We start from the raw sequence: 26,917 nt of genomic DNA on the forward strand, positions 1-26,917 counted from the left end.
TTTCTAGATAAAACGTGTCAACATATGCATTGGCGGGAGTTATCGAATGCCCCTGGACTTTTGTTTCCAAGAGAAGCATCTTTCTAGCTATAGAGAAAATGGATTTGGATAAGTTTTAGGCTCTAGCAGAAGAAATATGTCATCGGTAGCCTGTCCAGTGATTCTTGTTTATTTCTTACATTTAAGCCCAATAAAAATAATGTGATGGTCACAGGATATTTTGCCAGTTATGTCAGAGGTGGGGGCAATTCACTCTGGATTTATTTACTTCAAGTGGACAAGTTTGCCCAAAGTTGCCTTCTGGACTTTTACCAAGAAAGAAGCTTACCTGGGTCTCTGTTTAGAGCCATCGTCTGTTGAGTTAAAGACTACAGGGACTATTAAAGGTCTACAGTAAATAGTGAGAGAGGGAACATGGTCGGTGGGATACAATTCTTTTGTTTTTACAGTGACTTATATCTGTCTGCTTTGTACTTTGAACCCCCAGGACACACAGACATTCCGGTGGTTCAGCCAGAACAACCATAGCAACCAGCGAGCAAAGCCCTGGGACTACCAACCGGCACCGCCAGCCCATCAAGAACCCAAGCCACAGTGGCTTGGCCAATGGCACAGGTGAGTGACAACCCAGAATGCCAGCCCGGACTGAAGCAGTGGCCTCTTATCTCTTCTCACGTGGAGTCGGGATTCTGCCTATGTCAGAATGTAGGGTGGGCGAGAGAAGACTGATACTAAGATGAATTTGAATCCATCAGTCTTTTCATTGATACATCTTCCTTAACCTCTGGCATATTCTGTGTAGCTAAGGTCATTCTCCGTAGGACTCTTTTAAAATCTTCCTTTGCACAGAAATAAAAAGTATTGATTTTTCTATTCATTTCTTATCAACATTGGATTTCATTGGGGGTGTATCTTACTTATACATGACACAGTTTTTCTTTCCTTAATTTCAGGAAATGATCAGACTTAGGTAGAATAAAAACTGAGTGTTGTTGGTAGGAGCAGCATTAGAGAAGATGGAAGCTTTTTGCTTTGAACCCCCTGTTCATGGTCGGCATTGACCAGGGGCAAAGCCAACTGCCACTGGGGGGCATTCTGTGGCTGTCTCATTGAGAGTGTTGGTGCCACTTGAGTGGACAGCCCTCCCACATCTGCGTGGAACGTCTCTGTACTTGGCTCTGCTTCCCTGCAAGTGGGAAGGGAAGGACCTATTTCAGAACAATCCATTTGTTGTCATGCTTTCCTTCTGTCTCATCAGGTCAGTATTGTATTAAAAAGGAAAAAGAAAAAACGCACTTCATTTTTCTAAGCATCTTAAAAATTGTCAGATCTTTAGTGACTGCTGGTCTTTTGGTAATTTGTCTTAATTTGGGGCAGTTAGGAAGGGACATGGACATTACTTTGATATACTGTAGATGAGGGAGATGCAGGTGTTTAAAGTGACACCTGAAATAGATGTGTGACAGCAGAGGAGTGGCATGAGGACGGGAGAGCTGGAGCTGCGTAGCTTCTCCACATAGACGTCGTCATGGTGTTGTCGATGCCCTTTGTGTGACAGACTTGAGTAGGAGAAATTGATGTGGGTTACTTTCTAATTCTCTGGGAGAACATCTAAGGGCCGCAGAGCCCTTCTGGTGGCTTATGATGCTTAGCTATATATACTGTTACCTGCGAGGGGTTGTGGGGTGGAGTGGCCTGTGTCTTGCAGGGCTCACTGTGTGTCCAGTGGCCTGACTTTCTCCCTGGAGTTTGCGACCTGCCTGAAAGAACTGGGGAATTAACTAGCTCTCCCTGAGCCTTGGAGACGAAGAGGAGCTGTAGGTGCTGTGTCAGCCCCCCTGGCGTTCCTGTGTCACCCATTGTACCCAAGTTCTGGAACCATCGAGTTATAATGTGGATGTTCCCGCCTGTGCGAGGGGACAGCAAGGCGGTGGCTGTGGACTGTGTTCTAGAAAACCCCGTGCAGCTCTGTGAGCGCCAGTAAACATGCTTCGCTTAGGAAAATAAGTCACTCGTGGAGGGAGGCCAGCGTTTGCAAATGGGGAAGGGAAACAACTGGCTCTTTGGAACCAGTTGTTTGTTTCCTGGAGGCTTTGGCCATGATACCAACCACTCTGTTCTTCAGGGCTTACATTGTTGTGACACTGGTTTTCCTCAGCCACCTCTGCTTTCCTTATGAACACTACTGGTAAATTGACTTTATATGCTGATAGTCTTTGAGTCACTCCTCTTGACATTTAAACAGATCCGTATTTTCCCTACATTTATTTTTAGGTACCTCTGCATATATAGTCCTTATCTCCAGGAACATTATGTTTCAGCAGACAAGGCAGGTGCCAGCCATGTGTTCAGAAAGCCAAATATCCATAACCCCAAACTGCCTTGGAAATGTTTTATGGCGGTGTATCTGAATGCCCAAACTGTTCCCAAAACTCATCTGTGAAGGACAGCCATTGCATTTTAGGGATTTCTGCCTCTTAAAATACTAAGGCCTTGGCCTCTGTCTCATCTCTCTCCTTTTCCCTTTTTGCTGTGATGAGAGCTCCCTTTTGCCTCACAGGCAGCCTGGACTTTGTAGGCTCTTTAATGCCTATCCAAGAGGTACAGAAAGATCTCACCTTTCCTTTGGGGAGCAGACAGAAGACCCCCCCCCCCCTCTTGGCAGCGCAAGAGCAGAAGGGGGTTTGAGGCTACGAATGAGGACATCTCCATCCTTCAATATGCGGCTTAGAACTGTGAGGACCAGTTCCAAAATGGTGGTGGTAGTGAGCTGTGCCTCCAGGAAATGTTTCCACAGACATTCGAGATTTATTTAGCGAGCCCTTTTGGCTGTGCTTTGCAGTTATGCATGAAAAAGACATTTAGGGCAAAAACAGAGCCAAGTTCCAGGTGGTTTCTTTTTGTTGTCACAACTATAAGGTATCCATTTTTATAAAATGAAAGTGAATGGCAGCCTGTCTGTATAAATATAATATTTCTAAGTTTCAGAAGTGGTGGAATCGAGAAATAGACTAATGGTATAGCACTTCATTGAGACTTGTGTGGAATGATTTACTTTCTCATTTTTTTATTGAAAACTTAATCCCAAAACATTACATCTCTCAGTCCTCCCTTAAATGTGATTTCCATGCACGTAGGTCGGAGTCACACTGGCTGTGGTCTGAGCCTGATCTCTAGTGTAGTATGTGTATAATAAGGCCCAGGGACTTGCTGGGCCTTAGTTTTATCATTAATAAAATTAGGACAAGATATATATCTCTCATAGGGTTGTTATAGGAATAAATTATATGAAACATGTAAAGCCCCTGGCTTGGTGCCTGGGACACAGTAAGCTTTCCATCAACGGCAGCTTTTATCTTTATGAATACTTTCATACAGTTACAATGATGCAGCATGGATAGGTTTTCTTTTATTCACTTTGTTTTTTTTTTTTTTATACACGCTGCCACGTATCTGTGGTCTTCTTGTTTAACTTTTTTTAGTGGCCTCATACTGTTTCACAGTTAATACTCCATAATTCATTCAACTATCCCTCAGATCTTATGTATTTTCCTATTGTAAACAAAATCCTGATGTAAACATTTTGCACACAGCTTTGTTTCTTCTTGAATGAAGTTCTTGAGTCAAAGGATATGAATTTTTAGGATGAGATCTAATGTATATTACTAGATTGGTTTCCAAACGGTTTGAAGCAGTCATACATCCCAAGGCAGTGTAACATTTTCCTCAGGTGGTACATGAAGTTTCTTTCTTCCTGCAACCTTGGACACACTGGCCTGTTTATTTCTTCCTTGTAAACACTGGCCGACCATTCTGCTGACAAGTGCCACCTCCTTGTTTAACCTCTTGGCCATTTCTTCAATTATTCCTGGCTTGACTGTTTCTTTGCTTTTGTGTAACTTTTTCCCCATAGTGTTTGATTATTTAACCGTTAACATTTGGAAGTTTATTTTTGAGATTTGTATATTCTAGGTATAAGTTTTTAAAAAATCATGATAAAACATTCATAACATAAAATTTACCGTTTAGAACATTTTGTAGTGTGTAACTCAGCGGCATTAAGTACATTCACGATGTGCCATGTCACTATCCGTTTCCAGAACTTTTTCATCATCGCAAACTGAAACCCTGTATTCTTTAAACAGTAACATTCTCCTCCCCTGTGCCCTCCCCCCCCCCACCCCGCCGAGTCCCAGACCCTGGGTAACTGCTATTCTATTTTATGCCTCTATGAATTCACTTATTCTAGGTGCCTCATATTATAAGTGAAATAATTTGTCCTTTTGTCTCTGGCTGTTTCACTTAGCATAATGTTTTCAAGATTCATCCATATTGTAGCATGTATGAGAATCATTTCTTTTTAAAGTTGACTGATATTCCACTGTATGTGTATACCACATTTCATTTATCCATTCACATGTTGATAGACATTTGGATTGTGTCCCCCTCTTGGCTACTGTAAATAATGCTGCTGTGACATGGGGATACAAGGATCTGGTTGAATCCATGCTTTCAATTATTTTGTCTTTCAACCTAGGAGTAGAGTTGATAAATCATATGGTAATTCTGTGTTTAACTTTTTGAGAAGCCCTCAAACTGTTTTCCAGAGCAGCTGCACCATTTTACATTCCCACAGCAATGAATGAGGTTTCCAATATTTCCATATCCTTGCCAACATATTGTTTTTTTCCATTTTTTAAAAATAATAGCCATCCTAATTAGTGTAAAGTATCTAGGTACAAGTTTTATCTGTTATGTTTATGATTATAAGTTTCCTCCTATATCATTGTTTCGCCTTTTATCTCATTTCTGTGGCTTTTGTAGAAAAGGAGTTAAAATTTTGAAAATAACTGTGCCTAAACACTTTTTTTTAAAGTTTGTAATTTTACGTTTTGCTTCAATAGTGAAAAGATTCTCTCTTGTCCCTAAATGGAATCAATACATTGTTCTGTTTTCCTTTTTTTCACGATGTTGTGTTAAAAAATAACTATCCCACTGGAATTTATAGTGGTATATCTATATCTGTACATATATAAATATAATGAAGGTTGGGTTAAATTAATTTCTCTCTGTATCGGGGTCCTATTTTCCTATGAACATTAATTGAATAGTTTTCTTTTCTCACTCTGGTTTTACTTAGTGTTTATCACTTACCACATTCTTATATGCAGTGAGAATTCATTTCTGGCCTCTTTCCTCATTCCACTTAGTTTATTTCCAGTTCTGATCCAATGTCATGTGATTTTGATTACTGACGTGTTACATTATGTTTTTCTAATGTCTGGAAGAGCTAGTTCTGCCTTATTACTCTTTATCCATGATATTCTTTGATAGTCATTTTCAAAACAAACGTCAGACTTTGTATTCTTAGGAGCACGGTGGAGTAAAGATGGCATTGCATGAATCTACGTGATTTGACCAGGGAAAGATTGAACTTTCCCATCAGGGAACGTGGGATGGCCTGGTCCATGCTTAAGTTCTTCTTTCTTTCCATCTGTTTTTTTGGGTTTGTTCTAGTTCTGGTTGCTCTTGTGACGAGCTGAGTGAGCAGTTGCACTGGAAGTGCATTGCTTGTGTTTCACGGATAAGAGGTATTGACTGCTTTGCTGTGGATCATATGTTACGAGTTGCTCTTCAGTTTAAAAAGCTTTCATTGTTGGCAGTCGCCTTCTCCTTGTCCGAGTGTGGGGGCTGAAAAGACTGTGTGCTACATCACACACACCTAAAGATCTTGGAACACACAGTGAGTTGGCAGCATGTCTAGGATTAAGAAAAAGAATTTCCAATTCCCGATCTGTTTTTGGCTAACTGTGATGAGTGTATTAGAGTCTTCGTCCTGAATGAATATCTGATTCATGAAGTTAGAATGTTTAACCAACACCACAGAAGGAACCTTGTGAAATATCCCCAGTTGCAGAAACCAGAGGCCATTCAACTGCCATTTTACCTCCTTACCCCATTTACCCTCTCATCTTGGTACCCAGCTTTTCTTCCCATACAGGAAAGCCATCTAAGCCATTTTTATTTCTCCTCACTCCTACCTCCTTCAATTGTTTTTGCTTCATGGTGTTCTGGATTTGAGTACTGGTTCTGCTACTTCCTGATTGCATGGCACCTCTTTGAATGGTACCTCTGTGAGCCTCAGTTTTGTCTTCAGTAAAATGGGAATAACAGTGTCTTCTTCATGGGGTGATTGGGAGGATAAATGGGCTAATGAAAGTGAAGTTGCTAAAAGCAACACAGGATCCTGGATTGGATCTGGAATAGTAAAAGGACATTAGTGGGAAAGGTGGCGAAATCCACATAAGTCTGGAGTTTAGTTAATAGTAACGAACTGGTGTTAATTTTTTAGCTTTGACAAATGTGCTGTGGTTAAGTAAGGTAGTAACATTAAGGGAAAGTGGGTGACGGGCATACTATTTTTGTAGTATCTTTGCAACTTTTCTATAAATCTAAAATTATTCCAAAATTAAAAAAATTTTAAAAGAAGCTGCTTTGTAAATGATAGTGTTACCCAAATATGAGGTGGTTTTATTTCAAATACCTTTTGCTAAATTATTAGGTTTAGTGAGCGAGTATTTATTGAACAAGTATTTATTAAATACCATTTTGCTAAGCACTATGGACAGTGTAAAGAAGTGTAAAAGAAGGCCCCCGCCCTATAATCTGTTTCAGGAAAAGAAGCTGAAAAGACATCATTAGCCAAGTACCAACACAGCAGATGTCACAGGGACTGTGTGGCTTAGATGAGAACACAGGTGCTTTGGGCTCCGCAGAGGGGATCAGTCTGGGCTGACGTGGTGGAGAGGGCCTGGAAGGAGGAGGGCTGACCTGAGCAGAAAGATGGAGGCAAGAGCATAGGACGTACAGAGTGGACGTAGTGAAAAAGGAAGGAAATGAATTTGACCTCATTCTCATTTGGATACTGTCATTTGGGGAACATAAGCTGTGTACAGCAGATAATTAGTATTCATAAGGGAATGTTAGCTATAATGAGCTAAAATGTGAGACATAACAGTTCTCTAAGGCTTGACGAAATTGTAAGTCCTCATCCCTGACAATCCAGTGTTTCTCTACTTGAAGTCACAGTGTAGCTTGAATATGGTGCTCTGTCACTGGTTTAGCAGGTGACTGTTGGAAACTAAAGTTGGCTGAACTTTAGTTTCTTCTAACTATAAACTGTCATGGGGTGGATTTACCTCTGAGGTTCTTTCAAGCTCCCATATTCTAAAAAGGTGTGTATATATGCGTGCACACACCCTCTTTGAGAGGAATATAAACATGGACACAGAAAGTTTGTCAATGCTAGAATATCTGGCTTTCAGTATTCTATTTCCAAATCTGAACTTGAGGTGTAGCACAAAACTCTTAAACAGATGAACTACTGTGCTGAATCAAAGGCTCTTGGATAGGTCTGTGGACAGATGGGCGTCCTGATGGGCACCCTTCTAACTGTATTCGCAGCTGCATGCGCAGTCAGGTCCCAGTAGTGTTGACTGGAGGGTCTTTTCCTTTGGCGTCTCACAGGCTCTGCTTTTGTTCTTTTCCTCGTCAACGATTTCTTAATAATTATTTTAAATAGATAGTACATATATGTGATCAACACTTTAAAAGTCTAAAGGCTTAAACCGTGTTAAGAAAGTCTCCTTCCTATTCCAGTCCCCAGTCTCTAGTTCCTTCCCCAGAGGCAGTCATCGTTGTGTTTCTTAGGATTTTTTCTAAGATATTTTTTGAATAAACAAGCATATATATGCATATATGTTCTTTACACACACACACGCACACAAGTGGTAGCATTATATATATGCTATTCTGCACTTTCCAACTTAATTATCTTAGACATTTCTCTGTAGAACTTGAAGCCAACTTGAAGAGTTTTGCCTCTTCACTCTCCTGCTCACAGCCAAAAGATGGGGAAAATTTTAGTATCAGTAAAAACAATAATCACAACGGATTGAAATATTTTAAATATCTTTAAACCCAAGAGCTCATAATGATTTTTTAAATTTTATTTTTTGGCTATAGTTGACGTACAGTGTTATACAATATTGTTTCATGTGTACAACATAGTGATTAGACATTTATATACCTTACGAAGTGATCACCCTGGTAAGTCTAGTACCTATCTGAGACCATACATAGTTATTACAATATGATTGATTATATTCCCTATCATAAAGATTTTTAAACAAAACAAACTTCTATTGTTCATATTTGGAGGACGTGAGGAAATCAGCTCATTATTCTGAAAACTGGTAAGTGAAAGACTCAAGCATTTTTCCTGCCTTTTCTTTACAAACTGAACCTCAAGGCAGCCAAATAGTTGATAAGGCAAAGTTTCTCTTTATAGGTATAACAGAATTAGAATATTTGTCTTTTGCCTAACCAATGAATAGATTTAGGCAACACTCGCCAGCAGCTGCTAACATCGCAAAAAAGAGACAACCAGACATTATGTGCCTCCTGATGGAAGTGCACAACTCCATTGGTGCCACAAACATTGAATACATGCAAAAGTAAAACAAGTATTATAATGAGCTCATCACCCAGCTTCAGTTATTGTTTGCTCATGGCAATTTTAATTTCATCTACCTGCCCCACCTCTCTTCATTGCATTTACCCTCCGACCTTTCCATTATTGCATTTAAAGTATTGATAGTGCCCAACTATGTTCCATAGAACTTCTAGCAATTTCTACTCCTACTAGCAGTATGTGAAAATGTGTTTTTCTTATACTCTTATCAAAGTGTGATTAAATATTTTTACTCTTGCCAATCTGAGGTTGAAATGGTATTTTATTATTGTCTTAGATTGCATTTCTTGTTTCATAATTGAGATTCAGCATCTTTTCATATGTCTAGGGTAATTTGTATTTTCTTAACTGTGAAGTGTCTCTGCATATTTTTGGTCTTTTTCCTTTTGATATGTAGAGGTTCTTTTCATATCAAAGAAATTAGCCATTGGTCTATAATATGAGTTGATAATTTTTCCCGGTTTGTTGTTTTTCTTTTGATTTTAATTTTGCTTATGGTGTTTTTTGCCATTTACAGTTTTAAAACATTTAACGTAGTTGAATTAATCAATCTTTTATGACTTCTAGATTTCATGTAATATTTCAAAAAGTTCTTTCCACTTTGAGATTATAAAAATACTCTCCTCTGTTTTCTTTTGTTCCTCTGTAGTTTCATATTTTTTTGTCAAAATCTCTGATCCACCTGTAATTTATTTTGATATAAGGAATGAGATAGAGATATGACTCAGTTTTTGTCCAGTACACTGCCCAGCTGTCACAGTACTGTTTATTAAATAACCTGCCCTTTCTACAGTAGTTTAAAATGCTACTTTTGTCACATACTAAATTCCAATGTGTATTTAGTTTTGTTTCTGAACTGTTTTGTTTATTTTTCGATATCTGCCTGTTCATATATCAGTGCCACATTGTTTTAGGTGTTGTAGCTTTATAATGAGTGTTAATACTTTAGAGAACTAACTCCCCACCCTTACACACCCACACAACACTATGTCCCTAGAATTTTCATGGCTATTCTTCTGTATTTCGTTTTCCTTATAAATTTTAGAATTGAATTTATTTAGTGCTTAAAAAAATCATGATGGTGTTTTGATTGAAATTGAGTAACATACATAGATTTGCATAAAGAGAATTGCCATCTGTTGTGTTTTACTAAATTGACTGAGATAGAATAGAAATAGAAATAGAAAGTCCCACATTTATGGGGACTCAGTTGCACAAGATGTAGTCATTTATTAAACAACTAATCCGGTCTGTGTGCCAGACAGTATGTCATATACTGGGGAGAAAGCAAATAAATTAATGATAGGTAGTCCCTAGGCTCTTAATCCATTTGTTAAGGTCAAGCTTGGCATCACATCATGTGGAGAAATTTTAGTTTCACTGACCCCCGTCTCATGTTAACCAGTAGGATCATACGGTTGCTTCAGAGTTGTTATAATCTTGAGTTGCTTTAGAGGATGTGCAGAGAAGCATAGAGTGTAGTGAGTGAGTGGTTTAGGCTCTGGAGGCAGACAGCAGGGGTGTGAATCAGGTGCCTGGTGACCTTGGCAGGTTATTTAATCTCTTCAGGCCTCAGTTTCCTCAACTGTAAAATGGGGGGACGTTGATTGTACATAACTCATGGGGTTACATGTGAGGCTTAAATGAGAGAATCTAACATGCCTTTGCCCTTTGCCTGGCACATACTGGTGTCCCGTAAATGTTAAAGAATATCATTTATATTGGAAAAATGGCTCCACTACTCTGATGGTATCTGATTTATTATGTTCGGTTCCTGGTATCATTATTTAGGAAAGGCAGTAGAAAAAGATCTCTATAAAAGGACAGCCAGGTGGTAAGAAAAAGGTGGCCTAGAAACATTAAAGAAATAGTAGGCCTTTATGGAAAAGAGAAGGTAAATGAGAAACAGGGTGGCAGATTCTTATTTTTTTGTATTACTTGCGGGGTGGGGACTAAGAGCAGCTAGTGGAATTCAGCTTAACTTAAGACAAAACTTCTGGTCTGGCAGGTATATCTGTTCAACAATGGAAGGATTCTGTAGTGAGCTGCCTGTCAGAAGAAATGTTCAAGAAGAATCTGGGTAGCCATTTGTTAGGGAAACTGCAAAAAGAATTTCTGAATTAGGAATATGAGGTTAAATAACAACTAAGGCATTTTCCTGGGAAATTCTAGTATAAATGTATACAGATGCTATCTCATATGTAGCAAATTCTCTGCACTTGGCTTAATCCACTTTCAAAGAATTTTCTACATATGAAAATTGAAACCTTGTTTGATCCTTTTTTGAGTAAGAGGGTATCGTCGTGCCTGTGGTCCTTGTGAACATATGTGATCATCAAAGAAATGAAGATACGGAGAAATAAGGAGACTTGGGAACCAGCTTATTTCACGTCTATCCTCTTTGTCTATTGTTACCTTGGAGACGAGTCCCTTATCTTCGGAGCGCCATCCTTTTCATCGAGAGCATTAATCCCTGCTCCCTACTTTGAGCATGAGTCTTTAAGAGAACAAGCACGTTATTGGAAGTTTTCTGCCTCCTAGTGTGTGTGGAGCTTTTTGAAGGAAGATGCTCCTGGCAGACAAATGACAAGTTTAAAGAAAAGTATATGACACTGTAGACTTGGCCTTGGCGTTGGTCCGTTTAGCATCAACACACTTTCCTGTTATCTTTATTTTCCCTGCTATTCTTTTATTGCAGTAAATGTAACCATAGCAGATTAGAAAATTTTAATAAATTTATATAAAAGAGGTGAGAATATTTAATAATCTATGTATTTTAGATCCATCTCTAATTTTCTTCTGGTAGGCTCTTACTACTGACTTGCTGTAATCTCCCAAGTTATGTTTTGTAAAACATTTTTGCTGTCACTGGATACACACATGGTCACATTATAGGTATTATGTTAACACATTAAGTGAAAAACCTAGTAAATGTGAATGTATGTCTTCGTTGATCTCTAAAAGTATGATTTCTGTGTTTTCAGTGAATGACGAACCTGCTACAGCCACAGATCCCGAAGAACCCTCTGTTGTTGGTGTGACTTCCCCGCCTGCTGCAGCAACGAGTGTCACCCCGAACCCCACCACAGCGTCTCTCCCTGCTCCAGCCACGCCAGCTGAAGGAGAGCAGCCCAGCACTTCAGGCACACAGCAGCTCCCTGTGGCTGCCCAAGCCCCCGATGCGCTGCCTGCTGGGTAAGTAGCCTTCTGCTCCACAACAGCGTTTTTCACCCCTCCAAAGACTGAGGCTCCTTCACCAGGGCAGAAACAACGTGGTTATTTATTACCTAGTGCCTAGGAGTCTCTGGGAGGTTGCTGTGCTTACGAGCTAGTAAGGTGTGGGAGAACTGCTTGTTCTACATAAATTTAAAAAAGAATCTAAATTATCTGGGGCTGAATCAATACTACCTTATACCTTGGCTTGAAATGAACAGCTTGACTCAAAGAGTGAGTCTTTTATGGAATAAGGAGCTCATTTTGCCTTCCAAAATCATTGGAGGGTGTTTGCCTAGATCCTACCTAGAAAACAGCTTTTGTCTCTTGAATTCTCTTAATGGCCTATGGAGGACATTACGCTCTGAATATTGATGTATGTTATTACTATAACTGGGGCTGATATTAACATGGGCTACTGGTTTCCTTGCTATCCTTTAGTTCAGAACTGAATCTGGTGGTGAAGACCTTGGATGATAAGAAGATGGCCCCAGTAAACCAAAAAGAAGTTCAAATTTGGCTAGATAGTGAGTGGAGATTAAGAACATGGACCCAGGAATCAAATAGATCTGGGTTTGAATCCCCACTTGACCCTATTTGACCTAGCCCAAGTGGCTTACTGTCTTGGTAAGGTGGAGGTAATAATCACGAATATATCCCCAGGAAGTTAAGGGGCTCAAATAAGGTGGTGAATGTGACGCGCTCACCCAATGGTGGGCATTACACTTCGTGAATGGTACTTTTGAAGTGGTTGTGAAGGAATCATAAGGGTTTTAAGTAGTGAAATGTAAGGTTGAGAGTTTTATTTAAAAGATTAAAATTGGTCTCCTGACTCCTGAAGCCACGATATCAGGAATAAAGGAATAACCCATCTTATCTGGATGTCCTAAACTTCATAATGATTCTGAACTGGGAAATGAAGCCTTATCTTAGAGCTACCAGCCATAGTCAGGGCCCGTCCCATTGTGGTCCCTCTCTCCATCCTGGTTATCAGTTTGGTACTGAGGAAACCAATGGCCATATCGCCATAGTCACTGAGGTCTGGCCGGTGGTGGTGGGGATGGTGGTGGTGTGTGTAGGTCCTCTGAGCCCTTGTAACTCATAAAGGAAAAGAGAGGGATGGACGCTCTCTTGCTTGTGTATAATATACTGTACTGTTCTTAAGCTACTTTAGAAAACCCGGTTGTTAAAACAAAAATCCTAAACCTGAAGGCGTATGTGATTTTTCACCACATACATATTGTATCCTTACCATTTGGCACTCTACCTAACTCATACTTCTTAATAAAGTGTGATGAAGAAATGAAAAGTATTATAAATACTTCTTAATAGCTCAAACCTAGAGAGAATTGGTGTATTGAGAGGTGGCTCTGAAAAGTTTTTTGTGAAGTTTCTGATTTTTGTGAAAAGATTGATAACCAATTGCTGTGTCCAACTAGTCCCCACAGATTTCTTTTGTCCTTTGCATGTGGTAAGGAAGACTCGAAAGACCATTGTTTGCTTTATAATTTCAAATCTGTATATAATTTGGCGGGTAACGGAGCAGAATCATTTTGGCAGAAAGGAGAGAAAATGGCTGCCTGTGTCCCCTGTGAGCTGTTTGTTTTCTTTCCGCTGAGCAAATGCCTGGAAGGCCGGCTTCACTCTTGTGTCAGTCACAGGCAATTAGGGCTAATGGCTCAACGTGTCTTTATGTAGGGCGTGTGTGAGGGTCACTGTTCTCCTGGATTGGGCTCTTCCTGTTTCCAGGCAGCTGGAAAACTCCAGGCTCTGAAAACGCTCTTTATTCTAAGTCTGGCCTTAGAAGCGGCCCAGGGAAGCCGATTCTCCTCCCCCACCCTGCTAGAGGCTGAAACACTTTTCCAAAGTAGAATTTGGGCAGCATCTTTTCTTTAGAGCATTTAGAACATGATGAGGCCTGTGTGTGGGTCTGGGAAGCAGTTGCTCACTTTCCCAATACCAGAGAAAGGTATTGGGACCCAGTTTTCCATCCTAAGATGCTTATCCCTAAGACATCAGGGAGGGCTGGAGATCGTCGGCTGCTTAACTGGAGATTGCCACTAGCACTGCTGAGTGCATGGCAGTGAGCATGGCAGGCTTGTAGTTTGCTGTTCTGTGATGGCAAGTCAGAAAGGGCACAAGTTCTACAGTGACCCTTGCAATTCATAGACCTACCATCCCCACCCCAGCGTATTTACAAGTTTAGGACATACGGACAAGATGAGTTATTCTTTTATTCCTGATATCGTGGCTTCAGGAGTCAGGAGTCCAATTTTCACCTTGTAAAATAAAATTCTGAGCCTGACATTTCACCACTTAGAACGCTGCAGTGGCTTCCTATTGTCTTTTGGGATAGATTCTCAAATCCTTAATAAGGCCGAACAAGCTCTGCACGATAGGACCCAACCTACCCATCAAGCCTTCCATGGAAGACACTCTCTGCTTTGTTCTCCAGGCTCTAGACATAATACCTTGTTTCAGTTTGACAGCTTACCACTCTTTCCCTGGACTTGGGATGCTCCACCATGCTGGTTGCTCTTTCTGAAACTTTCCTTAGTACTTTGTCCATTAATTTCCTATCTATCTCTTATGTCTCAGCTTAATCAGAACTTCCTCTAGGAATCCTTCCTTGAACCCAGGTAGACAAGGTCAAATCGCCCTGTGTACTGTAACTCTGCTCACACGTGTAATTGCTTGTTTCGTGTCTCTCTGCCCTGTTCACGATGGTGGGGAGCCTGACACAAAGTAGGCCCCCAAGACATATTTTCAATGAATAAATTTAAATGCCATCTTTTTTTCTCCCCCTGGATGAATGTTTTCAGCTTCTTCGATACCTCAAATAAAGAGCAACTATGACAGGAATATTGCATTTTTTCCCCAAGAGCAAGAGCTTAAGGTGTCATTAACTGGGTTGACTGGCTTTGGGTTTAAATATGCGTCTCTCACAGGGTCAGGATGCTCTTGCCTGCTCACTAGGGGTCCTCACGCACTGGGAGATACCGTGGAACATGTCTCCTCTTTGCTAAGTAACTTAGGAGCCATGCTAGATTTTGTTTTCAAGGCATCCAGCTGACTTTGTCTCTTTCCAACTTGACTGTCTCAATTTCTCCAGTCTCCTTTACTGAGTGATTGAGCAAGATTCACTTGGAGATTCCACGGGCTTATTTTTCCAGTTGCTGCATTGCCTTTCTGCAACTTGCAGCAGATGAGACTGGTCATAAAGAGGTCGTACACGTTTGTATGTTTTAAGGACGGAAGGCTAACGAAAGCTGGGCTGCATAAGTCCAAAATAGAACACCCCTCATCTCTTTTCTCCGTTCCAAACCCTCCTGCTTTCTGAACCTTTCAATTTAATTAGCGTGGAAAAAGCCAACTGGAAGGGTGTGGCATTTTCAGCTTGCAAATGTCTATTAAGGAGGGGGTGCCAGGAAAGCTCAGGATAAATGGTGAGATAGTGGTCCAGGCAGCCGGCAGTGGGGAGTGAGGCCACTTTGATCGGCTGGCCCTGCATCTGGTTTTTATCAGCACTGAGCTCACTTTGGGGACCAAATGCTCATTAACAGACCCTGTGTACATGGCTTAGATAAACTCCAAGTGTGTCCCAGGCTCTGCCGCTCACTCAGTCCCGCACACACAGGCACATTATTTCATCCTGGCAGTCGGCCCTCTGCTGTGGTTGCTTACATAAGGGAGGCCGTTGTGTTTGGACTGCCTGCTTACCTCAGCGTTGCCATTTCACACCAACCTTTTTCTCCTGCAGTCATTGGCTGCACCGTCCATTTCCTGCCTCCGAGTAGAATTAATTGAGAAGGGGTGTTTTCTAGATCTTTTGGATTCGCCATCTTGCCTGTCTCCACGCCCAGTTATTGAGATGCAGCGTCCCTTTCTCCAGGTGGTCCTTGAGACACTATCAAGGATGACAACCTTATAAGAGTTCTTTGATGTTTTGTGTGTAGCGGGCTGTAAGAGACATTGGAATTTGGAACTTCTCTGTTAAGTTATAAACCAGCCGCTGCCATTGATTTTCATTCCAAACTCAGTTTTGGCTCTATCCAAAGATCCTTACCCAAGGAGTTTTAAAATAGTGCTTCTCAAACTGTCTGTGAAGAACCAGTCCCTTTTTTTCTGTTATTTTAATTTTTTTTCGATCTGTTACAAATCCTTATTTTTGTTTGCTATTCAATGAGATGAATCTACTGTTCCCATATTTGGATGTTGTGGTAATGTTACACTGGTACAGAAGTTTCTAAATGCTTAGCAACTTCTGTACTTTTCTGGTCAGTGGACATTACCCATGGGCCATGGACTGTACTCTGAGTAGCACCATTTTAAAGGCTCATACTGGGAAAATCTGTGCCTTTTTGCTGAATATGGTTTAGTTTTTGACTCTGCAAGGATTATTATATGCTTAGGTAATGCCAAATAGTCGTACATACCTCTGGCTTCCTCCTCATCAACTCAGAACGAAAGCCTTAATTCCAAAGATTCTATTGTTTTGGGGACTGGCCCATGAGATATTCTCACCCTACTATATGTGCGTATTCATGTGTAATTATGAATTTTCATTTTTATTATACTTTCTTGAGAGCTTCGCAAGATCAGGGATTATTGTGTCCATCTTTGTATGCCCAGCACCTGCATAGTTCTTGGCTATTAGGGAGATGGAGTGAGAAGTGTTTGTTGAATGACTGGGTATATGATTTCATTCTCAGTAGCCCTTAAAAAAAATTTCTTTTTGGAAAAAAAAAAACAACAGAAGAAGAAAGAAGATGTACAACAAAAAACACACACCCAGATCTAACCATTGATGCTTTTCATGCACCTTCAATAATAGCTAACCTATTAATAATCGCTAACATGTGTTAAATGTTTCCAGTGTGTTGGGGAGTGCTAAATTTTGTGTGTGGATTATTTCACGCAGTCTTCACAACACTCTGAGTGGCAGCCACTTTTACCCTCATTTTGCAAATGAGGCGACCTTAAGCGATTTGCCTGAGACCACATGTACATACATGCCCACATAAACACGCATCTACCAAAATGAGATAATCTTACAGTCTGTGGTTTTAAATTTTATTTTATTTTTTATTGTAAAATATTTTAAGCATGCAGATGAGAGTGGGTGGCACTTTAGATTTAATGAAAAACAGTATATTTAGTAATTTTTAAACACTTTTGATTATCTTATGCATGTTAGTTTTTTACTTGTTTTTCCTATCCAATACATTGTAAACATAAGAACAAGTCAGTATTATCCACAATGTTATTTTAAATGACTGAATACCATCCATTATAGAAATAACAGCACTTATTTTATTAATCCTCCATTTTGAGGCATTTAGGTTGTTTCCAGTTTTTTTGTTACATGCAGCAACATACTGTGACAGATGGATGTATTGCTAACTTTTTGACGCATAATTATTGCCTTAGGGTGTGTCCGAGAAGCAGAATTGCTGAGTTTAAGGGTATTTACGTAGGAAAGGGTTTAGACCACATTGTCAAATTGCGCTTTGGAAAGAGTATTCCATTTTTGCTTCCACCATCTTTTTTTTTTTTTTTTTTTTTTTTTTTTTTTTTTTTTTTTTAAGAGTAACTATTTCCCTACATTGACAAATTCAACTGCAAAATGTTAAAAAAAATTTTTATAGATACCATCTCTAGGAATTGTCTTGCCTCTCCATGAAAGCATATCTTTTAATGTTGCCAACTTCCATTGAAGAGCTTTGGAGAGTTTTCCAAGGCAAAGAAAACGAGATGGTTGGAGAAGAAAAATAAACTTAATTCAGAAGCTTCGGTGGCTGCTACTGTGCTACCCTATGCTTCTAGGGCATAAAATGCTGCTTGTTGATAGTTTGTGAACAGCAGTTAGAGTGCTGATATTTAAAGGAAAGCTCAGTATTTCAAGAAAGGTTCTTGGGAGAAGGACCGAGTTTAACACATTTCCTACCCAGTTTACAAAGGACCTACTGAAGCAATGAAAACAGTAAGCAGGAGATGTGTTCCATTGCACACAGATTTCTTACTCATCAAATGGTCTGAAACAGTCTGAAACAGCCTTGAAATAAATCTTATGGTTCGCCCAGGAAGTGGCCAGAGTTTGAGAAACAGGACATGTTCAGAGTCATTTATATAGGGGCATAAAGTAAGAAAATATGAATTCCATTTAGTTTTTGCCTGTAGGGAATTGAACTTCTGCATACATAGCTTTAATACTTTCAGTATATTTTTCTGAATTTTAGTTTTTGTCTAAGTAACCAGCGAGGCGTCTTTTCTTTGGGGCATTTAAGAGTTCTGGTGTGACTTTATTTTCTAATGAAGAGAGTGTAATTTGAATGAGGGTCAGATTTACTATGTTAATAAAAGCTAGCAAATTAATAAATAATGCAGGTTAATAATGCCCTTGCCAAGATAGAATTTCTGAAGCATGTTGATATGTAAATTTGCAAGGGCCATTTAAAGAGAATGTCTTTTATACAAACCTGCACCCCTCACCCAGCTTTAATTCCTTTTCCAACTTAATCCTATTCTTGGTGAAACTCATTCTACGATGTATTCAAACATAGGGGAATCTGACACACTGTAATGGCAGGTCATTGAGAATTAATTTCTTGAAGACCTTTTTAGGAAACCCTCCACAGAAAATGTGGTTCAGGTGAGCAGATAATTTCTTTTCAGGATGGCATCGGAGAGAAATGGTTGGATGTCATCCTAATAATGGACTGAGATTTTTAGCTTTTACTCTTTTAATGATGATGATGGTGAGGGATTTGGGCCATGGGCATGGAAGATATACAACTGAATAAAGACAGTTAAAATCCATAGGTGTGAAGGTAGCTTAGGCTTTAAAAAAAAAAAGTACTAAGATTAATTGAATTTGGAGACCCTTTCAAGTGCTTTCTGATACAAAGACTCTGTGTCGTCTACGGCCCAAGTCAATGCTACTCATTGAAGGCTAAGGAGCAATGTGTTGGGAAGGAACCTGAATCAAGCGTGATTCTTTGAACACTATTTCTGAGAGCATCAAAGAAAGCTATTCAGTGGGAGAGGATATGATTCACGAGACCAGGATGTAGTATTGAGACCCATGGGTAGTTTGATTGAAAAGCCTTTTAATCTCAGTGTGAAGAAGGTGCTTGTAAGGGACAGAAACCTAACCCCTGACAGGGATGTGCTGATGAAAGGTCGCTGCCAGTATCACTTTCTTGGCATGGGGAGAGCAAACCAAGGCAGTCGGAAAGGCTTACTCTATGTGGGTCAGCAGTTACTGAGGAGAAATGAGAATCCGGAGGCTTGTTTGATTGACAATAGAATTGACTGACTGTGCCACATGAATGAAGGGAAGAGATTTGTATGAATTCTGAGGCCCCGTGCAGGTTAGGGAGGAGTTGAGAGTTCTCTAAGAAAAGCAGCTAGGCCAGGTCATGGATCAGGGAGGACCCAGGTGGACATTTAATCCGAGCAGGAGTCTGATTTTAAAAGGAAAAAGGTAGATATCAAAAAAGGTAATGGAAGAAAGGTGTTATTTTTCTGGTAACTCTGTTTTTCTAGCTAAGCCAATTGAGAGGGTTCATAGAGGGACATTGAGATTTGCCAGATAATAACAGTCCCTGAAAGAGAGACTTTCATTTCTAGGCTCAGCTGGGATCAAAGATGGGATGGATAGATATTGTCTAGGCTTGGAAAGAGCTGCTGTAACTCTTGAAATATAAGCGAAGAGGACTTCACACCGATTTCCTTTCTGGCAGTGTGTGGGAATACCACTGTGTCAATTAAAAGGAATTTACTTCATGGAATTTCAAGTATTATCGCCTGGTAGATCAGAGTATTGTGATTAAAACAGAGCCTAGAAGTGATCATGGCAGACCCATTACAATTCCTCCCTAGTTTTCCTGATTCTGCAGGGCTCCCTGCCTGGACTCCAGTGCTGGGAAAAGCCATTCACGTTGAGGGGGGGATCGGGAAGACACCTGATACTTTGTCTGCTGGGAGGTAGGTTCCCTGTAAATTCCAGTTGACCTTCTGTTTCCTCTCTTCCTCTCAGCATGATATGAGAGGTGGTAAAACTCATGAGTCTAGGAAGTCAGACCTGAGTTTGACTACCTTGTTCAAGTTACTTAGCTTCTCTGAACCTCCATTTCCTCAATGGTGGTGGCATTTCCCACCTAACAGGAGGAGGCAAGGACCGCATGAGGTAAAACGTGAGCCCATGGCTCTTTGTAGATACTCACTGGGTGATGGCACCCCTCTTCCCTTCCAATATCTGTATCTGAACTAGCCTCAGAGGGGCTGATCAGTGTAGTCCACTGATCAGATATCTGGTTTACTTGTAAATGAAAATTGAATAAAGCTAACGCCTGTCAGAGTAGACATACCAAGGTTCATAAGAGAAGTTAGGACATTTATTTCAGTGTGCAGTCAGCTCTGCTATGACATATGTGTTCTTAAAAATCACCATGCTAAGCAGAATCACAGAATAAAAACCACAGGACTTATGGGAAAAATGGTTTAGGAGGCATATCACTCAAAAACTTGTCAATGACACACTCCAAAAATAGGAACAAACCTAGTAATGATGGTAGCACAGGTTTACACGTTAAATGATTGCCATACAGAGCACTGCTGTGAAGATGGGACATTTCCATGGGAAGACCTGAAGTTTGCTTGTGGAAGCAGGTGCTGGAAGGGTTGGAGTTTGTGAGTGTTGTCATGAAATTGTGCAAGGAGGGTTATCTGAATTCAGACAGGAGTTGTAACACCACATGTGGCTGGGTGTGGCATATAACATGGTAAACTGAGGTAGCTGGTAGACGCGGGTAGGTTTTGTGTTTTACGTATGAGACTGAATTCAGCTGGAGAAAATCTGTGTCCATCTAGTGGTCCTCGAAGGTAGAATCATGCATAAGCAAACACAAAATTCGCATTATGCTCACATTGTTCCCTCATACATCAATCAGATTGGCATAGATCTGCATTTTCAAAACAAGTGTTTCAGCCGAACTGACTGTACCAGCTTCCTGGGAAAGGTCCCCTTCCCCCAGACAGTACTCTAAAGTAGAAATAAATAAAAATCAGTGTAAAACATAAAGGCTAACAGGACCATTAGCATCTTTTATAAAATGGTAGTCATGTTGTAAATATAAATTTTGCATTCTTTACATATTGCGTGCTGTATTCTTGGATAAGTGGAGTTATTGCCAGACTGTGTTGAGTGTGGAAATAATGGGAGGGTGAGGATACGTGGACCTTGGCTGTATTTTGTGGTGATTTTGCTTGTGGATTATCTCTTTGGGCCATCTGCTGCCTTGTCATTCCTCCATTAGCACAAATGAGCCACCTCAGCGCCTGATCACATATTAACTGACACACAGACTTATGGGTAGAGTAGTCAGTAAGAACATGGGTATGCAGTCAGCTAATAACAGTATGCTATATTTCTTTGAGTCACCCAGATCTCTTTTAAAGATCCCCTGTAAATGAATCCTGTATTTTAAAAAGAAATGTGATCATGAATATATTAGGTTGGTGCAAAAGTAATTGTGGTTTTTGCAATTATTTTTAACCTTTTAAACCACAATTACTTTTGCACCGACCTAATATATGACTATATATGATGCTAGGAGAACAGCATCATATATGTTGTGACTTTAAGAGGTAGTAGAGACTAAAATGGCTATGGCATTATCCATAGGTAAACTTTAGGAGAGCTCTGTGAACCCCAGAAATTGCATACAAATTTTTGTTGGTAAGTGCATTTTGGAAGGAAAGAACCCTCAGCTTTCATCACATTCCTAAAGGGATCTTTGATCCCCTAATGGCCCAAAAACACTGATTTAGAAAAATACATGGAATGTAGATTCACATGGATCAATTAGGGGAATTTAGAGTGATCGATGGCATATCCTAGTACAGTGACTCCCTCAAGGGGAGCTATTCTAGTTTTCCCAAGAAGCGCTCTTGGGGGCCACCATCAGTGACAGCAAGGGGCTGGTCTGACCACTGGGTTGATCTTGCATGTCATCTTTGGTGTTTCCTTTCAAACCAGCCACATCAGTAGTGAAGGGCTCCCTCTTGAACAAGGGCTTGTGCTTTTCAACTGTGTATCTCATGCTTCCCTTGACTTTATTTTTCAGATGGGAACAGCGAGAGTTGCCCAATGGGCGGGTCTATTATGTTGACCACAATACCAAGACCACCACCTGGGAACGGCCTCTTCCTCCAGGGTAAGGCATGGACCCACAAGCCCTAAGACTCTAGAACTGGCACCTAGAGTCACCAGATGGTTTCTTCACCACCAGCTGCTGTCGCCATCTCTTTATTTCCGCCCCTCTTCTCTTTTCTCTCTCTCTTTTCCCCTCCTCCCGTTGTTTTCCCCTCCTACATTCTTTCCCCTCTCTTCCTGTTTTTCCTTCTCCCCACATTCACTGGATTGGCTGACTGATGGTCATGGACTTTATGAAGTGGTCTTCCGGGCTACTATGGCAGTTGGATCCTAGAGGAAGCAGGGCTGGGAGGCCTGCTGGGCCTTTGCTGTCTCAGTGCCCTCAGTCATTTCACCACAGAGATACCCTACTAGGGCTGCGTTTCCAGTCTCTTTGTGCAGAGGTTGCAAAGTACAGGGACGGTTATCCTGGGTTACTTGATCGCCTTTCCTTTTCACTTACCTTAATTCTATTCTTATTTCTTACGACATACTAGGTTTTTTAGAGCATCTTCGGGAAAAATCTGAGCATGAGGAGGCCAAGCTAGAAAGGGTATTGATGCATTTCCCAGCGTCCTGTGCCCAGCGAGCCCCTGAAGTGTGCACAGTGTGCTACTCATGCAGCTGTGCTTTGCGAGAACACAGCTTAAGTTCTCCAAAACCAAAGGATGAGTGAGGCTTCCAAGGGAGGGAAGACTGTCCAAGTTCAAGGAGAAGGGGTTTGGTTCCCCGTCTGCCAGGGACAAAAAGTTCTTTCCACATGTGTCTCCCGGTCCTGAGAGCTTTCAAAAGGGAATGTATTCTGTTCTCAGGAAAGCATCACCTCCCAGTAAAGCAACCATGAAGGGCTCCTGCATAAAATATGAACATTTCCCCCTCCTCAGCTTGCGGAGGCAGAGGATGTCAGAGTTGGGAGAACCCCTGTGCTCTGTTTGGCTTAGCTGTCAGGTGTGTGCTAGGCAAATACCGCCTTGCCTTCTGGTCCCACAAATTTCCATGGATAGGCTGCTGTTCGTTTCAGTTTTCCAGTAGAACATTTGTGTTTTCCTTTTTTTCCTAACCCTTCTGGAAATGAAACTTATAATCTGTCATCATTAGTCTTCACTCTGTTTTCTACTTTAAGTCCAGTGAAGCCACCAAAGTTAAACATTGACTTCTTAGAAAAAAATTAAACGTTTTATTAGGGAAAATATGGAAATTTTCGTATTATTATGGAAATTTTCAAACATGCACAAAGTAGAGAGAATCCCCACATACTCAACCCTTAGCTTCAATAATTATCAATTCATGGCCAGTCTTGCTTCATCCATACCAAGGGCTGGCAAACTATGGGCCCGTGGGAAACATCCAGCTCGCCATATGTTTTGGCAAATAAAGTTTTATTGGAACACAGCTACATTCATTTGTGTACTTATCATCTATGGCTGCTTCTGCTCAATGGCAGAGTTGAATAATCGTGATAGAGACTGTATAGCCCGCAAAGCCTAAAATATTTACTTTGTGGCCCGTTATAGAAAAAAAATTGCCAACTGCTGATCTGTAATCCTCTCACCCCTGTCCTAGATTATTTTAAAGCAAATTCAAGACATCGTATTTTATCCTTTTTTCAGTACATATTTCTAAAAAAAAATATGTTATTTAAAATAAAACCACTATGTTGTTAATAGTATTTTATTACTATCATCAAATACCCAGTTGGTAGTCAAATTTCTCCAATTGTATCGCAAAACAGGACTTTATTGGGGAACAGTGTGTACTTCCAGGCCTTTTTTCCAAGTCAAGTTGTCCTTTCAATCTTAGTTGTAGAGGGTGCCGTTCAGCTTCAAGTTGTTGTCCTTTCAGTCTTAGTTGTGGAGGGTGCAGCTCAGCTCCAGGTCCAGTTGCTGTTTCTAGTTGCAGGGGGCACAGCCCACCATACCTTGCGGGACTCGAGGAGTTGAACCAGCAGCCTTGTGGTTGAGAGCACACTGGCCCATGTGGGAATCGAACCGGCAGCCTTCGGAGTTAGGAGCATGGAGCTCTAACAGCCTGAGCCACTGGGCCGGCCTAATCACTGACTTTTAACAGGATGTGTTGCATACCTGTACTTTGTGTATTTCCATCCTGCACGTCTATTTAAAAGTGGTGGTAACTCTGTAAGTGTGCTGGTTGCTGCCTCTAACCTCTCTGGTAAATTGCATAGGCCTTGACCTTGTGAACATTTGGATGGAATCTAAATGAAGATATTTAATTGTATCTTCTAAGGGTGGCTGAGGATTTACTCTTCTTTAAGGATTGAGGTAGACACTAGCTCCAGCTTTCTTATTTTCAGTGTAGTTTTGATGTTTTATTGGGAGATGCACCCCACATAGCCTATTAGTTCTTCCTGAGTTTTTGGCCCAGAAGTTTGAGCCCCTGGCACTTACTTCCTCTGTGTAATAGGGAACTGAGAGAGAACAGAATGCTTACGCTTCCGTTGCTAATTAGTGGGAGAAGTGCCACCTCAGGGAAGTATTACGATGGCGAGAGCAATCTCGGAACTACAGATTATCTCAGCAGACCGAGTCACTGAGGAGCGAGACTGAGCCAAAGGATTCAGTTTATCACATCCATCCCCTTCTCTCAGACCTATGGGACACTTGTGTGATGACCAGTTATTTTCTCCAGTAGCAGAAAGTATTGGACCTGGTAGGTAAGGATGAATGCGATAATTTGCTCTTTAGTCACTCTTAGGTGGTACTCAGACCAGAGGTGAGGAGGGAGAGTGATCACCACAGAGCACAGCGTTGGGTGGGGGGAGAGGCCTTACAGAGGGAGGTGGATCAAAGTCGGTCCTGCAGGGAAGGCGGAAGGTGGACTTAAGCAAGAAGAGGAGGTGGGGGACTTAAGCGATCCAGGTGGGGGAACAGTGGGAATGTGGAAGGTGTGGTTAGGCCGTGATGCGTGGAGCCGTTTTGCTGGAGTGGAAGGTTTGTGTGAAGCAAAGATGCTCAAAGTATATCTAGTATGGACCCTGGGTTTGGTGGAGATGCCTGCTGGAACCAAAGGGTGTGAAAGGGCTGCCTGGGGCTCCAACCACTGCTCGGTTTTTATATATTGCAATAGCTGAAAGCAGGGACAAACTCAGGAAATTAAGGAGGGATGCTGTTTTCAGGCTAAAGGTGGGCAAGTTTTTTGCTGGGGAAAGTGACCAGTCTAAGGCAGAGAGCTACAGATTGTGATATTTGGGGATCTTCTAGAGAAACAGCTGAGTGAAGCCACTAGCCGCCAGCCCCCAGCTGGACACACACAGCTTCCAGTCAGTGTTTCAGTGGCTCACTTTTAAATGTGAATGAATAGCCAAGGACCAGCAGGCGGAGAAAAAGGGACTTGGTAAAAACAATGTAGGGAGCTGGAAAAAATTCAGAAAGTGAAACCAAATTATACCCTCAAAGATTTGGGAGAAAATATGTTATCTGTGAAACAAGAACAGGAAGACCATAACGCAAACCATGCAGAAAAGAAGAAAAAATAAGAAGAGCTTTTAGCAATTAATATATACGAGAGCAGAAATGTAAAAAAAAAAAAGTTTTAACAGAAGAATTGAAAGATAAAGTTGGACATAAGAAAATTCTGTGTGTCTAGGAGATCCAATATCTGAATTGTAGTTTTAGCAAAAAAGAACAGAGAAATAGAGGAAAGGAAATTATCAAAGAAAGAATAAGAAGGAATTCTCAGAACTGAAAAATATAGTATCCAAATGCAAAGGACCCCCCCCCCCCAAATTCTCAGCCCAGAGAATGAAAAAAGCCCCACCCCAAAGCACACACTATTGGAGTTTGGAATGCCAAGAACATCTCAGAAGCTTCCAGAGGGAATAAACGGTACATATCAAGGATCAGGAATTAAAATCCTTCTTTTCAACAGCAGCTACGGGGCAGGACCTTCAAAATTCTGATGGAAAACTATTTCCTTTCTAGAAATCAACAGTTAATCATTTCAACACTCAAGTGTGAGGGTCAAAATAAAGGCATCTTCAGACATGCAGCATTTCAAAAAATTAATTTTGAAGCTACCAGATGATTTATTCCACCAGACAAGAGGAAACCAAGAAAGAAGTTATGAGATGCAGGGCACAGGGGACTCAGTTTAGGGGCCAAAGAAGTTCCTAAGAGGAAGGCGAGGGAGGAGATGTGGCTAAGAGATAAATGACACTGAGAGGCCACCTGTTTATGAATTAGTGAGAATCTGGAGGTGAACTTGCGATTGGTTCTTAAAAACCAAGCAGAATGAGTCAAGGCAGTTGTTAACTGCAGAGGGAAACAAAGTTATACACGTAAGGAAATGTACTCGTATGTATAATATTCTACAAAGTCATAATGCAAACTCTGAATATTGATTTAAGGATTTTCTGTTTGGGAGGATGAGGCAGAGGAGGTGTGTGTGTGTGTGTGTGTGTGTGTGTGTGTGTGTGTGTGTGTGTGTGTGTGTGTTGGGGGGCAGAATACAATAACTAAATCCCCATCTTTATAGTGGAAAGTCCATAAGTAATATCTAAATGGCAAAAGTCAAGAAATCCTGGAATAAGCATGTTATTTAGAAATATGGCTATAAATAGTAGAAGAAGCAGTCAAGAGTGGAAAATAGTTGCTTCTGGGGAGCAGGATCAGCTATGGGGAGAGGGAGGACAGGAGACTCTTTTTCATTAGATCCCCATAGTACTTTTTGCATTTTTAAACTATACATGATTTCTTTGATAAAAAAAATAAAAATCGCTAGTTGAGAGGATTTAGGATATAGTTGGGAAGGTGCCAGAGTATTGTGAGCGTTGACTACTAGCTAAAGTGTTTTGACTCAAGGACAGTGGGGAGCCAACTGAAGTTTTGAGCAGAAGCATGGCATAAGGGGTCAGTCTGGTATGGTTACCCTGATGGCAGTTTGTAGGCTGGATCGGAGTGGGGACATTCGATCAGGGATAACTGGACATAGAAATGGAAAGTCAAGGGCAGGGAGAC

General features: G+C 40.9%; 1 protein-coding gene across 3 annotated transcripts in view; it reads left to right on the top strand.

The window, feature by feature from the left end:
- The window catches only part of WWP2 (WW domain containing E3 ubiquitin protein ligase 2), a 122,703-nt gene that overhangs the window by 72,638 nt on the left and 23,148 nt on the right, over positions 1-26,917 (top strand). For all 3 annotated transcript variants that reach the window (XM_033128075.1, XM_033128076.1, XM_033128077.1), the window contains exons 7-9: positions 488-615; positions 11,518-11,728; positions 21,877-21,966. In XM_033128075.1, coding sequence (XP_032983966.1) covers positions 488-615; positions 11,518-11,728; positions 21,877-21,966 — 429 coding nt within the window. The remainder of the gene's footprint in view (positions 1-487; positions 616-11,517; positions 11,729-21,876; positions 21,967-26,917) is intronic.

The sequence above is a fragment of the Rhinolophus ferrumequinum genome, chromosome 15 (assembly GCF_004115265.2).
Source record: "Rhinolophus ferrumequinum isolate MPI-CBG mRhiFer1 chromosome 15, mRhiFer1_v1.p, whole genome shotgun sequence".
NCBI classification, from domain to species: domain Eukaryota; kingdom Metazoa; phylum Chordata; class Mammalia; order Chiroptera; family Rhinolophidae; genus Rhinolophus; species Rhinolophus ferrumequinum.